This window comes from Bos indicus x Bos taurus, chromosome 6 (assembly GCF_003369695.1).
Source record: "Bos indicus x Bos taurus breed Angus x Brahman F1 hybrid chromosome 6, Bos_hybrid_MaternalHap_v2.0, whole genome shotgun sequence".
NCBI lineage: Eukaryota > Metazoa > Chordata > Mammalia > Artiodactyla > Bovidae > Bos > Bos indicus x Bos taurus.
Window position 1 is genome coordinate 116,900,724 of NC_040081.1, and position 21,344 is coordinate 116,922,067.

The 21,344-nt window shown below is 66.1% G+C and overlaps 2 protein-coding genes across 7 annotated transcripts in view; both read left to right on the top strand.

Moving 5' to 3' along the window:
- Positions 1-1,759, top strand: part of GAK (cyclin G associated kinase) — a 47,881-nt gene extending 46,122 nt beyond the window's left edge. For all 5 annotated transcript variants that reach the window (XM_027545273.1, XM_027545276.1, XM_027545275.1 and 2 more), the window contains 3 exons: positions 217-365; positions 984-1,160; positions 1,265-1,759. In XM_027545273.1, coding sequence (XP_027401074.1) covers positions 217-365; positions 984-1,160; positions 1,265-1,366 — 428 coding nt within the window. In that variant the 3' untranslated portion in view covers positions 1,367-1,759. The remainder of the gene's footprint in view (positions 1-216; positions 366-983; positions 1,161-1,264) is intronic.
- A 10,038-nt stretch (positions 1,760-11,797) lies between these two features.
- The window catches only part of CPLX1 (complexin 1), a 41,368-nt gene continuing 31,821 nt past the window's right edge, over positions 11,798-21,344 (top strand). The window contains exons 1-2 of one of the 2 annotated variants that reach the window (XM_027545281.1): positions 11,798-11,925; positions 13,172-13,277. In XM_027545281.1, coding sequence (XP_027401082.1) covers positions 13,247-13,277 — 31 coding nt within the window. In that variant the 5' untranslated portion in view covers positions 11,798-11,925; positions 13,172-13,246. Of the gene's footprint in view, positions 11,926-13,171; positions 13,278-15,090; positions 15,290-21,344 lie in introns of those variants that run through there. The other variant, XM_027545280.1, reaches the window with a different exon arrangement.

Genomic DNA, 21,344 nt, shown 5'->3' on the forward strand with positions numbered 1-21,344 from the left:
CGGTGGCCGGGTGAGACCTGACTGCAGCGCTCGCCTCGGGGGGTCCCGACACCTGCCACCACGCCGCCCGCCCTGGCGAGCCTGCAGCTCGGGCAGCTCCGTTGGCCACTGCCCGTCTCCTTTCTGCGCCTCCATCCGAGAGGCCCTTGAGCCCCTGCCCAGCACGGAGGGGCGGGTGGGCTGCCTGGGCACCCCTGACCCTCTGCTCGCCTGCAGGTCCAAAGCCGAGGGTGTCAGAGAACGACTTTGAAGACCTGCTCTCCAACCAGGGCTTCTCCTCGCGGGCTGACAGGAAGGGGCCGCGGACCATCGCTGAGATGAGGAGGCAGGACCAGGCCCGGGACTCGGATCCGCTGAAGCTGAAGGTACCAGGGGAGGGATGCAGGCAGCTGGCCGCCGGCTCAGACGTGAGGGCCTGTGTGCGGCACTCTGAGGGGAGGGGGCTTCTGTCCACATTCACTGCTCTTCTCAAAGCTTTGGGGTGAAAAATCAGCCATCCCCACGTGGCTGGGACGAGAGGCTTCGTGCTCGTTAAGCTTCTCTCTCCTCTGAGACCAGCCAGGTGTGACGCTGGTCAGGGTCTGACCCGCAGAGGCCCCAGGGTGATGGACATCTGTGTGCTTATGCCCCGGCCGCGGGCGGACAGGTGGGGGATGGGGTTGCGGGGTCCTCTCAGGGGCCCCCTGGAGTCCAGCCTCGTTCCCACCGGGCACTGGGGCCCCAGGCTGGGGACAGGCGGAGGCTGCAACCACAGGTCACCTGTGGACGTCCTGCCGAGGATGGGGTCCCTGGTTCCGCATGCCATTCTTGTCCACGTCCCGTTCGTCCAGACCTGGGGACATGTTGGCCGTGCCGGGGGGGTCAGTGCAGAAACAGGGCCATACGTCTCTTGGTCAAAGCCCGGCTCTGTGGGGCTCGCCCCAGCTGCGGGGCTTGTGCAGGCCAGGGCCCAGCGCCCCTCAGTGGCACCTTGTCTCCCGCAGCTTCTGGAGTGGACGGAGGGCAAGGAGAGGAACATCCGCGCCCTGCTGTCCACGCTGCACACGGCGCTGTGGGACGGCGAGAGCCGCTGGACGCCGGTGGGCATGGCCGACCTGGTGACGCCCGCACAAGTGAAGAAGCACTACCGCCGTGCCGTGCTGGTGGTCCACCCCGACAAGGTGGGCGCGGGTGCGGGGGCTGCCGGATACGGTTGGCGTGGGTGCCAGGTTGGGGTGGGTGGGTGTGGGGAAAGGCCGCCCTCACAGTGCCGTCCGCCCCACAGGCCCGGGGGCAGCCCTACGAGCAGTATGCCCGGATGATCTTCATGGAGCTCAACGATGCGTGGGCTGAGTTTGAGAGCCAGGGCTCCCGGCCACTCTTCTGACCTGCAGGCACGGCTGCGTGTCTGGCTCTGGAGCCGGTGCTGTGAGCGGCCCTCGAGGGTGGCCAGGGCTCCGGCGGCGTGGGCAGGCGTGGCTGCACCCGGTCGTCGCGTCGTGCCCATGTGCTCAGCGGGTCGGAGCCGATGGCGCTCCCGGCAGGAGAAGAGAAAGCATTCCAAAGCCTCCCAGGTCTCTCCTTTTCTGTCTTGGCCCCAAAGGAAACGTGGCACTCCGTGCTCCCACGCGTGTCACGCTGTGATCTGTTCTGTCCAGTGGCGCGTCCACGAGGTGGGCGGCGCTGCGCTGCTAACCTGCAGAGTCTGTCTGTGAGCGTTCATGTCTCCCCTGTAATCAGCCTGGTGACCACTGTACAGAATTAAACTATTTTCTGATGACCCTCGTCTCTGGCTGCCTCTCCACCTCCCCACCCGTCTGCTGCTGTCCACGGAGGGGCAGCGCAGGGACCCTGCCCCATGGCTCCAGGCTCCTCATCTGCACCGAGCCAGGCCCCCTCCAGGCCCCGGGCTGGGCGGTCAGTGGCGGCAGGAAGGCCGGGCGGTGTGGGCCTGGGGTCACAGGTCAGGACGGCCGGCAGTGGCTGTGCACCCGGTGGGTTTGGCTGGAGCTGACAGTCCAGCCTCCTGTGAGTGTCCGTGCCCCTGGGCTCGTCCCTTCCTGGCCGCTTGGCACCTGTGGCCTGGCTCTGCACACTCTGCCGGCACCGTACCCGACGCATGAGTCACTGAGGCAGCTGTGATGCCAGGGAGATGGAGGAGGGTGCCACCGGCCTCAGGACCCACCCCACGCTGCACTCTGGGCACGTCCTCAGATCAAGGCTTCACCTGGGAGTCTGGGCAGTTGGACTCTGACCCGAAGCCTCCGAGACCTTCCTGGTCCAGCAGAGGGCGAGCCTGTGGCTCCCGGAGGCCCAGAGGAGGAGGGGGCTCTCGCTTCCCCTCTTGAGGCCCCGGGCCTTCCAGCCTCTGCCCCTGGGCTCCCCCACCCCCATCCTGGGCCGTGGGTCTGAGCAAAGGGCAGCGGAGGAGGCCGAAGGCCCGGCCGCTGCTCTGTCCCCTCTCTGAGGTGGGCGCCTCACCACCTGGGTGGTGGCCCTTCACGGGCTGAGGCCTCCTGAAGAACAGTGAACGACCCCAGTAGGCCCGAGGGTGCACACGCGCGCTCCGGGCACCAGCTCAGGCCCTGGAGGGCCCGCCCTCCCCTGGGTCTGGTGGGCGCTCCTTCACGCCCCCGGCTCTGACTTAGCCCCAGGGTGGGTGACAGCCCCACTGTCTCCATTCTCCAGAGACCAGGCGTGGCCCCTGCAGCGGGCCCCCGGGGGCTCGGGGAGTGACCCTGGCCCTAAGCCAGCACTGCCAGCTGTACCCCCGCTCGCAGAGGCTGTGGGAGGTGCACCTTTGCAGAGATCAGGTCTGGAGATGGGCCTCCCGTGCCTCTGTGGCCCCAGGACCCCCTAGTCTGGCCACTGCCCCCCTGTAGAGGCCCCACCCAGCATGTGCCCGAGCATCTGGGTGACGAGTGTCGCAAGGGACACGGCCCTCGTCCCGTGCGGTCCGTCCCTCCCAGCCCATCCCCGGTGGCCTCTTACGCTCCCCGAGTCCCGGCAGGCATTGAGCCCTGAGTCTGGAGAAGGTGGGCGTGTGACTCCTCCGCAGGAAGCCCCCTGATGGCGGACCCTCGTCACGTTCCTGCCGCGTGGCTCTCCTGGCCTTGGGGAGGCCACGTGCCCCCGGGGCTTGTGGGCTGGGGACCCTCGGGTGCCGCGGGAGGCCCACCTGCTTGCCTCCAGCACAGAAGGCGGGCTGGAATCCCGCCCTTGTTGGATTCCGCAAACGCCCGATTGTGGAAAGGACTCGTTTCCTTGTGAGCCTCCACCAGCGCCCGTGAGCAGCCCAGGAAGACGGGTCAGGCCAGCTCAGCTGCCCACCCCCGCTGGCTTCCTTGCCTGCCCTGGTCACTCCTGAGGCCTCAGAGAGGAACTGCTGCCCCCGGCCCGAGTCCGGGCTCTGCCTTGGGGGGCCCAGGGTTAGACCCCCTCAGGCCCTGCAGGGCCCTGGGAGAAGTGGGCCCCTGCTCTTGGCTGTTCCCTTCCCGCCCAGCTGGGGCTGAGCCCACTGCCCATTGGACCAAGCCCCAGACTGCCTGGTGGGCACGGGTCCCTCACAGACCTTGGGAATTGCCCTGTCCCAGCACGTGCGGGGTGACTGTCCCCAGGTCTGTGAACCGGCCCGGGAGAAGCACCTCTGCCCAGGTGGAGTTCGGAGGTGGGAATTCTGACCAAGGGAGACCTGTCCAGCATGAAGCCGGCTTGGGCCCCCTTGCTCTGCAGCCACTGGGCCCCCGTCCCCTGGCGCCCTTGGGTGCGCTGGGCCCTGCCAGGAGCCACCGCGCCTGTCCTGTGCCCCAGTGATGACACAGCTGGGGCTGCGGTGCCGGGACAGCCCCTCCCCAGTGCCCAGCCGTGGGAGGGGGGCTCGCTGCCCAGAGGGCGCGGCAACACACATACAGGACATACACACACCACACACCACACGCACACCATACACAGACACACATGACACACACACACACCACACACACACTACACACACACCACACAAATACCACACACACACACACACACACACACCCCCCATACAGACACACACCACACATACCACACACACCACACATAGACACACACCATGCAGACACCACCCACACATCACACACACACCACACACACACACCACACACACCAGACACACCATACACACACACACACACACACCACAGAAACACATGCCACACACAACCACACACCACACAAACACTACACACACACCATACACACACCATAGACACACCATACACAGACACACACGACACACACACCACACACCACACACACACTACACACACACCACACAAATACCACACACACACACACACACCACACAGACACACACCATGCAGACACCACCCACACATCACACAAACACCACACACACACACCACACACACCACACACACAACACACACACCAGACACACCATACACACAACACACACACACACACCACAGAAACACATGCCACACACAACCACACACCACACAAACACTACACACACACCATACACACACCACAGACACACCATACACAGACACACACGACACACACACACCACACACCCCACACATACCCAACACACACCACCCACACACCACACATACCACAGACACACACCACACACAGACACACACCATGCAGACACCACTCACACACCACACACACACACCACACACACCATACACACACCACACACACACCACAGAAACACACGCCACACACAACCACACACCACACAAACACCACACACACAACGCACACACCCCATAGACACACCACAGACACACCATACACAGACACACACACCACACACACACACACCATAGACACACAAAACACACCACACACACACACCACGCACACACCGCACACGCACACACCATACACACACACACACCACACACACCACAGACACACACCATACACACACACACACCACACATACCATACAAACACCACACACACACCATAGACACACACCATACCCAAACACACACCATACACACACACACCACACACATACCACACACACACACCACACACGCACAGCACACACACATTATACACAGACACACACCACACACAGACACACACCACACACAGACACACATCACACATACCACATACACACACACCACACAGACAAACACCCCCCACACACCCCCACTCCACCCCCACCCCACCCCCACCTTCACTCCCCTGCCCTCGTGCTCCTGGCACACACCCTCCTCCCTGAGAGCAATGTTTCAGGACCAGGAGCCCCCAGACCCACTTGGGGTCAGAGCCTTGTCCTTCAGGGACAAGGGGCTCCTGGGGCACTGGGCTTCCCTGGTGGCTCAGCGGTAAAGAATCCGCCTGCAATGCAGGAGACCTGGGTTGGATCCCTGGGTTGGGAAGACCCCCTGGAGAAGGGAGGGCTCCCCACTCGGGTATTCTGGCTTGGAGGATCCCACGGACTGTCACAGCTAACGGAGGGGCAGGCCCACGCCAGCCAGGCTCGGGAGGAAGTGTGGGGGCGCAGGTAGATTTGGGGGGACTTGGGCTGGGGCTCTCCAGGAGGCAGATGGGGGAGGGTACGTAGGTGTGGGGGCAGAGCCTCGATGCAGGGCGGGACACGGGGCAGCCACGGGCACTGGTGGGGTGCTGCTCTTCATTCTGCACACCTGGCCCTGGGCTGGGACTGGTCCACAGGCACCCAGGCCAGGAAGGAGGGGTTAACTTGACTCAGTCCCTTCCTGGGCTTCTCCTGGGGGCGGGGGGGAGTCTCTCTCTCTGGTTTGGGATGCCTTCTGTTTCTGTCATTTTTTCCTTTTCTGCATGTGATGCTGTAATTCCCACGTGAATCCTGAAAGTACCTCCGCTGAAGAATTGATGCCTTTGAACTGTGGTGTTTGAGAAAACTCTTGAGAGTCCCTTGAACTGCAAGGGGATCAAACCAATCAACCCTAAAGAAAATCAACCCTGAATAATCATTGGAAGGACTGATGCTGAAGTTCCAATATTTTGGCCACCTGATGTGAAGAGCTGACTCATTGGAAAAGACCCTCATGCTGGAAAAGATTGAGGGCAGGAGGGGAAGAGAACAGCAGACAATGAGGTAGTTGGATGGTATCGACTCAATGGACATGAATTTGAGCACCACTCTGGGAAATAGTGAAAGACAGGGAAGCCTGGCGAGCTGTAGTCCGTGGGGTTGCAAAGAGTCCGACACGACTGAGCCTGAACAGCCAGGGATGGAGTCTGGGGAGGGGGGTGTCCCAGGGCCTCAAGGGCTCCCGCCTTGGAGGTGGATGGAGGTCGCACCCATCTGGGCTGGGCCGGCCCCGCCGTCTGCACTGCAGCGCAGGCCTGGAGATCACACGTCTGGGTGTTCCCCCTCCCCCTGCCCCCTCTGCCCCCAGAGGCCGCAGCCTGGCCCTGGGAGGCAGGATGGAGCCCCCGCGCCACCCCCGCCACCCTCAGGCCCTCTGCCTGTCTGCAGTGTGCTGCCTGGGAGGCCACCCTCCCCTGTGACGCATCTGGGGGTGGGGGTGGGGCGCGGGGTCGCTCAGCCGAAGCTAGTGGCCCAGGTCTCTCTGGCCCCGAAAGCAACGGCCCCAGGTCTCTCCAGCTCCACTCCTCTGACTCTGCGTGGCGCTTGACCCGTCACACGGCCTCACCTGCCTTTCTCAGTCGCCCGCGCCAGGACAGCTCCTGGGGCAGCAGTGGGGCACGTGGTGACGGGCCCACAGTGGCTTGAGCTCTGGAGGGATGAGGGCTCGCCGTCCTGCGTCCCCTCGTCGGCCCCGCTGAAGGTCCTGAAGGAGGGGCACATGACCCAGGGGCGGGCCTGGCCCCCAGGCCCCCCTTCCCTCCAGGGTGCTGACGGGTGAGCAGGGTGCCTCCGACCGACGCCGGCGTGTCAGTGCTCTGGCCGCCGCCACGCAGTCACTGGTCTCTGCCCTGTTCAGCTAGATGGTCCCCTGGACTGCACTGCAAGGGCCTGGCTGCTGCAGCCTCGTCCTGAGGCAGGCCTCTGGCCAGCCCTACCCTGGACCTACAGGAACAGGGCCTGAATTCAGCTGCCCACCCCTCCCTGCAAGCCCGAGCTGCTTGACTGGTGCTGCCAGGCCCCCTGGACGTGAGCACAGGAGGAGGGGCCCGACCCAGGACCAAAGGAAGATCCCCGAGTGAGCAGACAGGGTCCCTGGGGCCCTCCTGGCGCACAGGCCCACCATCGGGACCCGCACAGGCCGAGCCTTGCTCAGGTCTGAGTGAGGGGCCGGGAGGGGCCGGGGGGAGGATGAGCCCTGTGGTGGCGTCCTTTCTGGGAAGGATTTCTTGAGCCTGAAGCCCACCCCAGGAGGCCCACTCTGTTGTCGGCCGAATCGGTCCTTGCTGGACACAGGTCACCAGCTAAGGAGCCCAGGCCTGGCCTACATGGAGTGCAGGCCGCTCGGGCCCTCGAGGGGTGCAGGGAGCCCCGAATCTGCCTCTGGTGGCGCAGCCCGGGAAGGGCAGAGGAGGCCTCTGGGGTGGGGGACGGCAGAGTGATAGATGGGGTCACTCACAGAGCAGGGACCCCTGGGGCCTCTCGAGGAGCTCACCCTGTGAGGGTCACGCAGCAAGGGAGTGACCACTGGACTGAGCAGGGCGTGGGCCCCTCAGCCGGACGTCACTTTTTTTTGGCCTCAGAGACCCCGATGGGAGGCTCGGGCGAGCTGACCCCAGGGTGGGGCGACGGGGGCTCCTGCCGCGCAGAGGCCTGGGGACGCACGGCCGCCCGCCGCCCCCGCGCCCCGCTCGTGACCCTCTGTGCTCGCCCAGGGCCGCCTGGTGCTGCCGTGCGGCCCGCACCCCCTTGGTTGCCTCCCGCAGCAGAACTGGGGAGAAGTAGGATCTGCTTTCAGGCCGTGTGAACTCCATGTTTACTTGGGAGCGCGGGGGACTGGGGGGCTCCAGGCAGCAGCTGGAGGAGAAGGGGGGCATGGCGCTCGTGGCCCCAGGCCCTGCTCTGGGCATCTCAGGAAGTCACGGCCCCTCTTTCTAACACTCCCCACCCTCCAGACAGCCCCACAGACAGACCCCTGTGCTGAGGGCTGTGAAGAGACCAGGAAGAGGAGAGGGCTGGCCCCCCGGTGGGCATGTGTGGGCAGGAGGCCAGGGAGTGGACGGCCGGCAGGAGGTGACTGTGGGCTGGGGGCAGGGAGCGGGCTGGGGGCGTCTGCAGGACAGCGTGTCCCCGGGTGCATTGAGTTGGGGGGGGAGCACCCCGCAGGGTCTGGGGCGGCGGGGCAGAGTGCAGCTGTGCTCTGAGCCCAGATCCTGGGCCAGCCCCTCAGGGAGGCGGGCCCTCGGTGTTCCTGGGGTGACTGAAGGCCCTGAAGGTCCCTGGAGCGTGAGGAGCAGCCCCTGCAGGTGGGGAAAGGTACATCTCAGCACCGACTGGACGGGGGCACCACCTGTCCCAGCGCACCAGGTGGGAGCGGGGACCGAGGAGAGAGCGAGCCGCCCCGGGCCGGGCCAGCACCTCCAGCTTCCCCCGGAGCCCACGTGGCCAGACGGGACCTTGGGGTGGGAGCACTCGGGGTCAGCCATGCCGAGCGAGGCACTCTGGCCCAGCTCCAAGCGGCGCCCGTGATGATCCCGTCCGGTTGGCTTTTGCTTTTCACGTGGTATTACCTTTCAAAGTAACGATGAAATCCAGCAGGAAAATGGCCACACGGCTGGTGCCGGTGCCGGAGACTGAATTATTCATCGTGTTGAATTATTCAGTTTGCATTTGAAGTTTCCGGTGAGCCAGTGTGTCCTTCCCGCGGGGCCTGCAGCCCCCTGGCCAGACCCCTTGCCAGGACCGAAGAAGGACTTCAAGTGATCCTGGCCCCTCCTGGAACAGAGGGGACCAGCAGGGGCCAGGCCTCCCCAGGGGTGTGACAGGAGCCGGAAAAGGGCTTCCAGGAGGTGGGCTGGGGGCGCTGGAGCCAGGGGGCCACCTTTGTCCCTGCCATCTGGAATGGACCGGTGGGGGCTGCAGGGGGCGTCTCAAACCAGCACCGGTGGTCTTGGCCTTCAGCGTAGCCTTACTGTGGGTCAGGGGTTCCGAGTCTTCGGGGTTTCAGGAGCCCACGTAGGCCTGAGCTCAGGGCTTTGCCCCGTCCTGCTGGCAGGCCCCAAAGCTGACGCCTTCGGGGAAGCCTCGCCCCTCCCTGCTCCCTGCGCCCGGCCTGGCCTACCCTTCGCCCACCTCCCCGCTCTGACTGTGGCTGTCAGCCCCTGACGTGCACCAGCTCCCGGGCTCAGCCCTTCTCGCTGTCGTGGACGTTCCCACTCTGCTCCGGACTCTCGGGCCGGCTGCAGGCTAGGGGACCGGCCACCGGCGCCCAGGTCCTCTTCCGGGCACTCATGGGGCCACGAGTGCCCACCTGGGGTGTGGCCCCAAGGCCAGGCAGAAGCCACGAGCTGCGTCACCTCCTGGTCATGAGGCATTGCCCCCTGCCTGCCCGGAGCTGACCCCCGCCCTCCAGGCCTCCTCGGGCGCCAGGCGCCTTGAGCTGGGGCTGTCACCAACCTTGTCTATTCCCCATGGAAGGGTCTGAGTCCCCCTCACCCAGCCCAGGGCCCAGACAGATGTGAGCACCAAGTAGGCAGCTGTGAGTGTGCGGTGGGTCTAAGGGGGAACAACACAGAGGCAGGTGATGACCTCTCATGTGACCTCTGAATGGTGACCCCCAAAGGGGGGCAGAGAAAGAGGCTGAGGGATGGAGGGTCAGGCGGCGAGGTCAGCAGAAGGCCTGTGTCCTCGGTCCCCGACATAGGCCGGGCCTGGGTCACGGGGTCAGTGGGGTCACGGTCTGTGGGCTGGGCATGGGTCCCGATACTCTCTCTCCTGGTGCTCAGCAGGCCCACACCAGCCTGGCTGCCCCTAGGTCAACCGGGTGTCTCCGTGGCTTATAAGCTCTGGGGTCGGCAGTCACGGTGCTGCTGTGGACTCAGCTGTGGGTCATCCCCGGGTCCCCGGCGGCAGGGCCGGAGGGCAGAGGCTCCAGCAGGGAAAGGGGCTTCTCCATGCTGGACACACACGTCTCCCTCCCGTGTCCACACCCAGGGCCTGAGGACACCAGGGGCCAGGCTGCACAGACCCTGAGGGCTAAGGCTGGGCTCACAAGACCCTCGACACCTGGAAACCGGTGACCACCCCCTCCCCAGAGCACCTGTCCCAGACCTGCCGAAGGCGTGAAGGGCGGGGCCCGAGGTGAAACGGACGAGGCCATCTCGTTCCGGTGGTCGGCCAGGGTGGGCAAGCACGAGGGGCTCCCTGCAGGTCCAGTGCGAGCCCTGTGTGTCCCCAGGCTCGCCCTTCTGAGCAGCCCCACTGGCCCCACCTTGCCCAGATCCGGGTGACAGGAGATACCAGCAGGAAGCGTGGACAGTTCTGGGCCGGCTCCTACAGCCCTGGCGTCCAAGGAGGCTGCAGCTTTGTGTGTCCTGGGGCGTGGGCCTCCCCCAGGGCCACCAGGGTGCTCGCTGGGCAGCGTAGCTGCAGAGTGGGGGTGCCCCTGCCCGCTCCCAGAAAGCAGTGCTGGCCTTCTCCACCCTGTCCCCATCCTCACCCCTGCCTGCTGGGGGCCCCTGTCCTGCCACTGATGCCCACACTCAGACCTGGAGGTGGCCAGCAACCGGTGGACGTTGAGAGCCCAGGCACCAAGCAGATGGAGGAAAACAGGCAGGGCCTCCCGAGTTCAGGCCGTCTGTCCCAGGGGCAGCGAGAGGAGGGCGTGGTGGGGTGGGGGTCTCCAGGATCACCCAGGCCAAGCGAGGCCTGATGACTCAGCTGGCGGGGGGCGGGGTGAATGTTAATGCAGCAGTCATCAGGGGTGTCTGCCAGCGACCAGCGGAGACGGGTCCCTGCAGAGCCGCGGGCCACCACCTGACCCCAAGCGGCCAGGCGCCGACCTTGCAGCGACCCCGCTCTCCCCGCAGCCTGGCTTCCGCTGCAGAAGCGATCCCGGAGGCCCGGAGCGGGGGCGCGGCGGCGCAGGCGGGAGCCGAGCGGCCGTTCCGCAGTGACCTTCGCTCGTCCCTGTCCGGTGTGGCCGCCGGCCGAGGGCGCGGGGGTCGCTCCGCCTCTGTCCCGCCAAAGGGAAACGGCGTGGCTTTCTTTGCGACCCTGTTACGCAGACAAATAGGTCCGAGTCGGTCTGCGGGCTGCCCTCCGCCAACGGTTGGACGGGTTTTCTGGGGTCTGGGGGCTCCCTTCTCCCGCCCAGGGGCGGGGGTCGAGACCGGAACAGCGCTCAGGGGCACTCGGCCCGGTAGGGACCGCGGTCACCCGCCGCGCTGAGAAGCGCTTTCCGTGCCCCCGTGGAGAGTGGGACGCCGGGCGGGGCCGCGACCCCCAACCTCCCCCGACCCCCCGCCGCGAGCCGCGAGCCCGGACGAGAAAAGGCCTTGCCCACCCGGCTGCGGACCGACCCGCCCGCGCGCCAGGCGCTCCGCACCGGCGGAAGCGGATGAGCGCGCGGGTCGCTGGCTCGCGCTGGGTGGGGGGCGGCCCCCGCCCGGGCCCACGCAGACGGGATCGGATGGGGGCGGCTGGGGGCAGTGTCTGCGGCTCTGCCCTAAGGGGAGGGCCGGGGTGGTGCGCCGGGCTGAGAGCTCGCTCCCTGGGAAGCCCCCCACCCCGGACCGGCCCAGGGGCAGGGTCTGGGGGGCGCGGCTCCGCTCCTCGCCCCCACCCCCGGGCGCCCGCCCGGCCGCCGCGGCCCCGCCCTCCTCGTCACGCTAGGACGCGGGCGGGGGGCGGGGAGCGCCTCCATGTGACGCGCCCTCCTCGCCGTGCCCTTCAGCTGTCGCCGCAGTTCCCGGGGCGCCACATGGACCCGGCCGGCCCGAGCGCACTCTGCCGCTGACCTCCCGCCCGCCCGCCCGCGCGCGCCCCGGCCGTGGCCCAGGAAGGTAATCGGCCCCCTCCGTGGCCCCGATGCCCCCTCCCCGGCCCCGCTGGGCGCGCACTCGCCCCCGATGCCCTCTCCTCTCCCGCGATGCCCCCTCCCGGGCCCCGCTAGGCGCTGTCCGCCAGAGCGGTGCTGAAGCGGCCCGCGGTCCCGGCCAGCGCCCTCCCTCTTTCTTGCCGCTTCTCCGAGTCTCCTGCCTCTCGCGTACCCTCTTCCCCTGCTTCGTCCTCTATCCCTTTCTTTCTCTCTCCTGGCGCGCTCCCGCCTGAGGGCCGCTTGGCAGAGCCGGGCAACTAGCCCGCCCGCAAAGCCTAGGGGTGCGGCAGTGGGAACCTTGGGGGAGCTCCAGCAGCGCCCTGGCCGCGCTGTGGCCTTGAGACCCCCTCCCCAGGGAGCCAGGGGAGAAGTTTGGAAGAAGATCTGCTTTGCGGCAAAGGTGCCCCTGTGCGCCAGTGCCTTGCGGGCAGGCAGGGGCATTCCTTCCCCAACCCACACAAACACAGGTCTCCTTCATCTGGGAAGAAAACAATTTAAAGCCATTAAACAGTGGATCTCCAGGGACCTGGGTTTCTCTGCCAGGAGAGACTTCACAGGAGGTGTGGGGGGGCACTTCAGTTACTGATTTTACAAGAAGCCTCTCCCTACTAGACCTGCAGCTGACCTGCACCTGGAGAGGCCCAGCCGTGCATGCAGGGGCGCAGTGGTCACTCCCCGTTTCATTTGTTCCCTGAAGGCTGGATTCCCCGCACCCCGCCCCCGAGTCTCTGGGCCGGTGGCACTGACTGCCGGCCTCTCCCCTGGTGGAATCTGGTCTCCCAAGTTTCATCAGACCCAAGGCGCTCCCCCCAGGTGCCACCCACACTAACCTTTCCTGTCCTTAGATAGATCTCTGCCCCTGTGGGCCAGGGCTCCAGCAAGTAGTCTCTGAGCCAGTCACCTCCAAACGCCCCTGGGGCTGCCCTCGCTTCACCCAGGCCGCCTCCTTTGAGTTGCACCCTCCCCTTCCCTGCAGTAGCAGCCAAAAACCACCTTCACAGACCCCAGGAGCTTGATGAGACCACGTCGCAAGGACCCTCCCAGACCCTCCCAGGTGCCTGTCCCATGCTGAGGTGTGGCCCCCAGGTGTGCAGGGACCGTGAATGATGCTGTCTCAGACCTCAGACCCGCATCTCGGGGAAGTTGATTGGGGGTGAGGAACACGTCCTCCCCAGCCCCGTCGGGTGACCTGTGACCACGTCCTCCCCCAGGCAGAGGACTCCTGGCCACACTCGCATGTGAGCTTTGACCCTCCGAGGAGCTGCTGAGGACGCAGAGCCATCGCCATGGAGTTCGTGATGAAACAGGCCCTGGGAGGTAGGGCGAGGGGACCCCGAGCATCCCCTGCAGTCGTCACACAGGGTCGCCCTCAGACCACCGCACAGCCCGCAAGCCCAGCTGCAGGCTTCTCCGGACCAAAGGCAGCACCCCCGAGTCACCGTGGTTGGCTTGGGGCAGCGAAGGGTGCATGCCACGTGCTGTGGTCGGGTGGAGCCCACCCAAGGGGCACTGGGGAAGTCTCACTGGTCAGATCTGGGGGCCCCACGGGGACTTTGCCTCTGGCGAGCAGGGGTGCAGGAGGCCACAGGCTGGCCACAGCAGCCAGAGAAGGGGTAAGGGACAGAGCTGGACCTAGGGCGTCCAGCAAGGGCTTCGAGGTGTTACCAGGGAAGGGCCAGGAGCACGCACAGGGGGCCAGGGCCAGCTGGGCACAGGGGGTCAGGGTCGCCTGTGCACAGGGGGCCAGGGCTGGCTGGGCACAGGGGTCAGGGTCAGCTTGGCATAGGGAATCAGGGCCGGCTGGGCACAGGGGGTCAGGGTCAGCTAGGCTTAGAGAGTCAGGGCCGGCTGGGCACAGGGGGTCAGGGCCGGCTTGGCATAGGGAGTCAGGGCTGGCTGGGCACAGGGGCCAGGTCTGGCTGGGCACGGGGGTGAGGGTCAGCTTGGCATAGGGAGTCAGGGCTGGATGGGCACAGGGGGTCAGGGTCAGCTGGGCATAGAGAGTCAGGGCCGGCTGGGCACAGGGGGTCAGGGTCAGCTGGGCATAGGGAGTCAGGGCCGGCTGGGCACAGGGGGTCAGGGTCAGCTGGGCATAGGGAGTCAGGGCTGGCTGAGCAAAGGGGTTCAGGGCCAGCTTGGCATAGGGAGTCAGGGCCGGCTGGGCACAGGGGGTCAGGGTCAGCTGGGCATAGGGAGTCAGGGCTGGCTGGGCACAGGGGTCAGGGCCGGCTTGGCACAAGGATAAGGGAAAAGGCCCTGAATAGCTCATGTGCACCCCCAGCCGCAGTGCACTCTCGTGTGTGTGTTGGGGGAGGGAGCCCCCGCTGACTGTTTTGAAAGGAGCCCTGTGCCTTGGCTCAAGGCTGTCACCACAGCCAGGAGAGGCAGGTGGCACCGCACAGTGAGCTGAGCCCCTGGCCCAGGAGGGGGGCAGGGCCGTGCACTTCGGTCCACACTGGCACGGATGTGTCCTGACAGAGTGGTCTGGGCAGCCTGGCCCCTGGGGCCGGCCTGTGCACCTGGCTCCCCCGGTGAGTGCCAGCCGTGGGAGCCCTGGTGACAGGCGCCACCCGACTCTGTGGTCCGAGGTGCCTTCCTGTGCGTCAGCCCCACCTCGGGCCACACGTGGCCTCCGTGGGCCCCACCCTGACCCGATGCCTTTCACAGCCGGGTGTGGGTCATGTGCTGCAGGGCAAGCCCACCTCTCGGCAGGGGTGACAGGCCGCTTTTCACCAGAGGCGGGGTGCCATGGGGCTTGGCACTAGGAGCTAGGGGCAGGATGGAGGCCCTAGGGCCCCCGTGCCCAGGACCGGGGCCCCACGGTGGGCCGCATCTCCTCCAGACTCAAGTTAAGAGGAAAGCTGTCTGGGTGTGGCCCGGGGCCACATTTCCAGGCTCTGCGGTCAGGGATGGGCTGCAGGTTGAGTCTAATTATAACGATTACGTCACGGGACGTGATCCGGGCACAGGCGGCTCCCGGCTCCCCCCAGCCAGCCCCTGGCTGCTACAGATAATTAATTAGGCAGCTAATTCAGGCCCTGAGGTGGGCTTGGAAGGAAACCGAAATATTTGATTGGCTGTCTACATGGCTGAAATTAGCTGGGTAATTGCCAGCCTGGATTGTCTTTGTTCCGTGGCTGCCCAAAGTTCCTCCTGTCGCAGTGACAGGGCGGGCTCATCCCCGATGAGGGGCTGGGGAGCTGGGGGCGCCCCAGCCTGGCGTTATCCCGCACCCAGCCCATTTGCGCCCCAGGGCTGCTCCGGGAGAGACCTTGTCTTCTGTTCCCGTGTCTTCCCTCCCCTGGCGGGCGGCGTTCTCTTCTCTCAGGGTGAGTGTGGGTGAGAGGCAGACAGGCAGGAAAGACAAAGGAAGTGCCCCGGCCGAGGCGGAGCCACGGGAAGCAGGGCTGGGGGCAGACGGATGAGGCCCCGAGGGCAGGTGCTGGAGGGCAGGCAGGGATGGGGCGAGGGGGTCAGAGGCTCAGAGCGGAAGATGGGGTGGCTGAGACTGAGCCTGGGAGACCCGAGGAACCAGGGCAGGAAGTGCAAGTGCAGGCCAGGCAGACAGAGGGACAGACAGCCAGACAGGGAGAGACAGACAGAGGGACAGACAGGGAGAGAAGACAGAGGGACAGACAGAGAGACAGGGAGAGACAGACAGGGAGACAGACAGGCGTGGATGGACAGGCAGACAGATAGGCAGAGAGGCCGCAGACACAGGGATAATTAGAAACAGATTGAGAAATTGAGTCGGGGCCCAAAGCAGAGACCTGTGCACACCATGTGCACACACGCACCCTCAGAGAAGGGCTCGCAGCCTGGAGGGAGCCCTAGGCGGGCCTTGCTCGCAGCGCTGCGGACAAGACCCCGTGCAGCCTAATTAAGCCAGGCCGTCTGCCTGGCCGTGCCTCAGTCAAGGTCTTTGTTGGGCAGAGGTTTCCGGGTAACTGTCTGGCAGGGCCAGCAGCGGCGGGACTCAGGAGTCTAGCGTCGGACAGACAGGCAGACAGATGGGGCGCCCCCAGCGCCCTGGACACGCGGCTGCGCCTGCCAAGCCTTGTCCACTCTGGGGCTCTTGGGAGGAACCAGCCCGGGACCTGCTGGGCTGCAGACAGGTGCACGCCTTCCACACTTCTGCCCCCTGTCCTGCCCACCTGTCTGCCCACCTGTCTGCCCCCACCAGCCTGCCCCACCTGTCCTGCCAACCTGTCCTGCCCTACCTGTCTGCCCACCTGTCTGCCCCCACCAGCCTGCCCCACCTGTCCTACCAACCTGTCCTGCCCCACCTGTCCTGCCCCACCTGTCTGCCCACCTGTCTGACCCCACCAGCCTGCCCCACCTGTCCTGCCCACCTGTCCTGTCCCCACCCATCTGGCCCCCGATGCATGCCCCACCCTCCAGCCCCCTTGACCACTGTGTTTAGGGGAGAACTGACGTGTCTCGGGTGCACGCACCTCTCACTCCCTCAATTGTCTGGTCTCGACCCCACCGGCAGCCTCTGCCCTGTCCATCCTGCTCTCCTGCACATCCTGGGCACCTCCGTGAGGTAGGGCAGGGCCCGCTCAGGGAGGGCCAGTTCACGCTTGGCAGGCCCTGAAACCCCAGGCAAGCCCAGCCCCCCCTGCCATGACTCTGTGGATGCCCGCCCTGTGCCTGGCATGGGCCTCTGTGGATGCCTGCCCACCCTGTGCCTACCCTATGCCCGTCCTGTAGTTGTGTGGATGCCTGCCCTGTGGCCGTCCCGTAGCTCTGGATGCCTGTCCTGTGCCTGGCGTGGGCCTCTGTGGATGTCCACCCTGTGCCTGCCCTGTGCCCGGCATTGGCCTCTCCGGATGCCTGCCCTCCCTGTGCCCACCCTATGCCCGTCCCGTAGCTCTGTGGATGCCTGCCCTGTGCCTGGCGTGGGCCTCTGTGGATGCCCGCCCCGTGCCTGGTGTAGCCTCTGGCTCTGAGCCGTGGTCCTGCAGGCTTGCTGAGGGCGCTCCTCCACTGGCCTGCCTGGCGGACTCCAAGCCCACCTGTCTGGGAGCCACAGTCATCTGGGAGCTGGGCGTGGGCCTGGGAGCCCCTGCTACAGGGTAGAGGGCATGGGGGTGTCCATGAGGAGCTGTCATGTCGAGTGGGGACGGGGCTGCCCTGGGCAGGCGGGCGGCGAGGGGAAGCCCACTGGGCTGCAGGGGGAGCGTGGAGGCCACCCACAGGCCCTCCCGCCCCGCCGGTCCCAGCAGGGCCCGTGGCCCCGAACCACGGCTCCGTGCAGCTTCCGGGTTCCGGGTGTTTCTCTGATGGCAGGAGGGCAGCCGCGGGCCACGGAGGAAGGGACGGGGGCTCCGGGCTCCCCCTGAGGTGGCAGGGTCTGCCCAGTCACTCCCGGGCCCTGGAGTGGACCCTGGAGGCCCCGGCTTAGGCCCCACCCCGTCTCCCTGCAGCCTGCGTGAGACCCTGTGGGCCGGGAGCCTCTGCTCTTAGGGCTGGGACGTTCCATGGGCTGACGGAGCACCAGGGGCCCTTCAGACCCAGAAAATGTGGTCCCGGCACTCGATTCTGTTGGTGTCGTCCTGAGGCCAGGGGCCCGGGGCTGCAGGGGGCACGTGGGACCGGCTGGGGACCATGCTCTTGGGGCCCAATAGTCGAGGAAGGTGCGAGCTGTTGGCAAACTCGTTCTCACCAGGAGAACATCCGGGAGGCCTAGACGGGCATTGGGCCCTCCCGAGACCCCTCAAGACGCCTCCAGATTTAAGTGAGCCAACGCTCCTTCCCCTAGAGAACACTGACGCGGGGTCCCGTGGTGGCTGGGAGCCCGGCTGCGTCTGCCCGGGCCGGGGACTCGGGGTCCTCAAGGGTGTAACTTGAAGAAGCTGATTTCCCCCAGGGCCAGGCGGTGGTGAGCGCCCCGGAGCCCCACACACGTGTCGGAGGAGAGGCGGGCACCGTCGGGTTGGTGTGGCCGCGGCAGGCGCTCTTTGCGCTGTCGGGAGCACACGCTGTTTTGCCCCCGGTGGCCCTGCCCTGTCCTGCTTGCTGTGGCGTGGTCTGGGTCTGGAGCGTGTTAGGTCCTCAGAGCAGTGCGGGGCAGGGGAGGGTTTCATGGAGGAGGGGTGTGCAAAGGGGGCTCCAAGGAGGAGCGGACAGCCTGGATGCTGCACGTGCAAAGGCCCAGGGGCTTGGGGGCTGGCACAGGCTTGGAAGGCAGCCCAGAGCCCAAGGCTGAGGGGTCTTCCTCCCCGAGATCAGGCCTGCCCTGGCCACGTCCTGGGGCTCGGGCGGTGCGGATGGTGTCCTGCGGTGAGTCGGCCCTGGGCCCGTCCTACAGGCAGGGAGTCTGGGCTGAGAGGCCGTCCTCTCTCGAGGGGCAGGAGAGCAGAGGGCCTGTGCCCCGTGCGTGGAAGGGGTGAGGGAATGGACAGACGCTGTCCTGAGGCCTGCACGTCTGTGTGTGTGTGGGTGGCAGGGGCAACGCGTCACCGAGACCTCCGCGGAGGGAGGGACGCGGGGAGGGAACCCCTGGGCAGAGCCGGGGCCCGGGGCCACCACGCCTTGAGGGTGTGGACTGGGCACTGCCGGCCGGGGCACCTCGGGGGTCTTGTAGGGCCCAGGCCCCAGATGTGTAGGGGCCACGGGTTCCAGGTCCAGGAGAAGGGGGCAGCCCATCTCGGGGCTCACAGGAGGCAGAGCCCCCTCTGTGGGCTGGGCGCCCTGGGCAGGGAGCCCCTCAGCCAGCACTCCTCCAGGTCCTCGCCTTGCAGCAGCCGGACCCCACGCCACACTGCTCCCGGCTCCACACCAAGGATGAGGCCAGACATCTCCCTCCTGTCCAGACCCAGGGCCTGAGGGCAGGGCTGCTCCCACGGGCTCCCCTGCTGCCTCCGTCTGTTTGGGGGTTCACTCTATCAGGGGCCTCCCGCATGCCAGGGGCTGCTCTGCTGGGACGCTGGCCGGGGCCGGCCAGGTCCCGTGGCCTCTAGGAGGATGAGCGTCACAGGCTGAGCTGGACTGCAGGAGACAGAACAGACTGGGCTGGGGGAACTCTAGAATTCTGCCTTGGGGAGGATACTTTGGGCTCAAATTACAGAGGACCAGACAGCGTGGCTTGAATCGAAGTTTGTTCCCTCACATGATGAGGCGTCAGGAAGCGGCTCGGCTGCTCAGCAGAGCTGTCAGGGACTGGCGCTGGCTTTCACTGGGCTCTGTCCTTCTAGTAGAGTGGTCAGCTCGCTTCTCGCAGTCACAGAGTGGCTGCTGCTGCTCCAGGGTCCCATGCACGGTAAGGAGAAGAAGCAGGCACCTTTTTTGCTTGGCAAGGACGTCTGTGAAATCTTGTGGAGGTTTCCACTGTGTGTCATAGGCAAGAAGGTCTGGGAAGGTGAGGGCCAAGGAAGCCCATCACCCTCCAAACAAGGCAGCTCACACCAGCCTGGGAACACTTGATTTCCAGGAGCAGGGCCCCCAGACCACAAGCTCCCAGAGTGCGGAGGCGCCTCCTCCCCTTGAGAGCTGGGTTCCTTCTCTGTAGGCAGGCAACAAATACTAGACGATAAAGTACCAGTTTTCATTCAGAGTGGGCTCCCAGATGCCACGTTGGACGGAAGAAGCGCTGTCTCACCTCACGGGGCTCAGCAGAGACACCTCTTACCCTCATCTCTTAGAGGCTAAAGGGCACTTCAGAGACGCTGTCTTCCCTCCCGAAGCCCTGGACAGCCCTTCCCTCAGGAGAGGCACTCCTGTTGGTGAAGCCGACACTCAGTCAGAGATGCTTTGGCCCCAACCGGGGAATAAGCCGCATACAGTGCACTTCAGCCATCAGGTCGTTTATTTTTTGTCTCGTGGGTCGGCGAGCGGTTCCACGTGGGATTAAGGCGCTTGTGTGGACGGCTCCGCGTGACGGGCTCTCGTGACCTGTGCTGATGGCCAGCCTGCGGGGCTGGGTCTGCCTCTCTGTGCGTTTTCGCCTCTCACAGAGCAGGGACTTGGCAAAACCCTGAGTCAGCGTCACGTCTCCGTAGAGCCCACTGCGGGCAAGTCTCAGAGTCCTTGGCCTCCCGAACCCAAGCTGGGGTCAGCAGAGGTCGGGGAGGGGGCTCCTGGAAGCTCCGAGCGGTCCCTGTGGGGCTGCGGCCCCATGTTGGGGGAAGCCGGTCCTCTGAGACCCCTGCCACTGGCTGCTGCGAGTCCTGTCCCGTCTGGGGGCGGCTGGGGCCTCTCCAGCCCCTCCTCCGGGCCCACCTGTCCTCGCGCTCTGCACAAGCCCATTTTCCAGCATCGCCTCACTTTTCTCCTGTTCTGACGGGGGTTGGGGGGGTGGCAGCTCCTCTCAGCCCTGCAGCGGTCAGGCGGACCCTCCAGCTGCTCTTGGGGGCACAGCCTGGCGGGGCTCGGGGAGCCCCCATCTCACCCTGTAGATCCCTTCGGTCCCATGGACTAGTCCACAGCTGTGGTGTCTGGGCGGGGCGGACGTCTTCCCTGGGGGCCAGTGGAAGGCTGAGCGTGCTGGGCTGAGTGCTGGAATCTGGGTGCTGGTGCAGACTGAGCTCGGGAGGTCGAGGACTCCTGGGGCCAGGTGGCTGGTGGCACAGCCTGGGAGCGTCAGCTGGTGTGATGACTGCCCCTAGCATCCCTGGGGACACTGGGGCCGCGTCCCAGGGGAAACGCCAGGCCTGCCTGCTGAGCTCTGCTTCCTGAGCTGGGAGCAGGGCAGGCACCCTGGCCACTGCAGCCTCAGGCCTCTGCCTGTCCTCTGGCCCCCGCTGCCCAGGATGGGTGGGAAGGCCGTGGTCAAGGGGCCTTTGGGGAGAGGAGGTGCTGGGGCTGCGGCAGGAGGAGCAGGGAGAACGGGGACCCCCAACATGGGCGAAGGGCTCTGTCCTTGGGCCTCGAGGGTCCCTGGGCTGCAGGACCCCGCTGCACATTGCACCCTTCAGAAGGCGGCCTCTGCAGTGGGGTGCCGACCCCGCTCCCAGCAGCAGTGGCTCACCAGCCCCACGTCCCTCCAGCTTTGTCAGGCTGTGCGGAGGGTTGGAAGGAGCCTCTGCTCTGCCTCAGGACAGGAGGTGCGGGCTGAGGCGGGCTGGGGCGGGCAGGCCCCTCCCCTGGCCCTGGGCCGCTGCCCCCGCTGCAGACGGGCCCTGGAGAGCATGGGGGTCTGGGGGCCGGCTGTCTGTCCTGGGCTGGGCTCTGCCCACAGATGGCCTCATCTCGCCTCTGTCTCGGGGCATCCTCTCCTGAAACCAAGGCCAGACGCTCTGCCTGGCACCTGGCACCGCAGGCAGGGACAGCAGTGGCCCGTGGCCCCTCCCCAATGGGTGCGGAGCGCCTGCCCGGTGCCTCCAGCCAGCTGATGAGGGAGGCGAGGCCACGGAAGCAGGGGAGTGCTGATCTCTGCAGAAG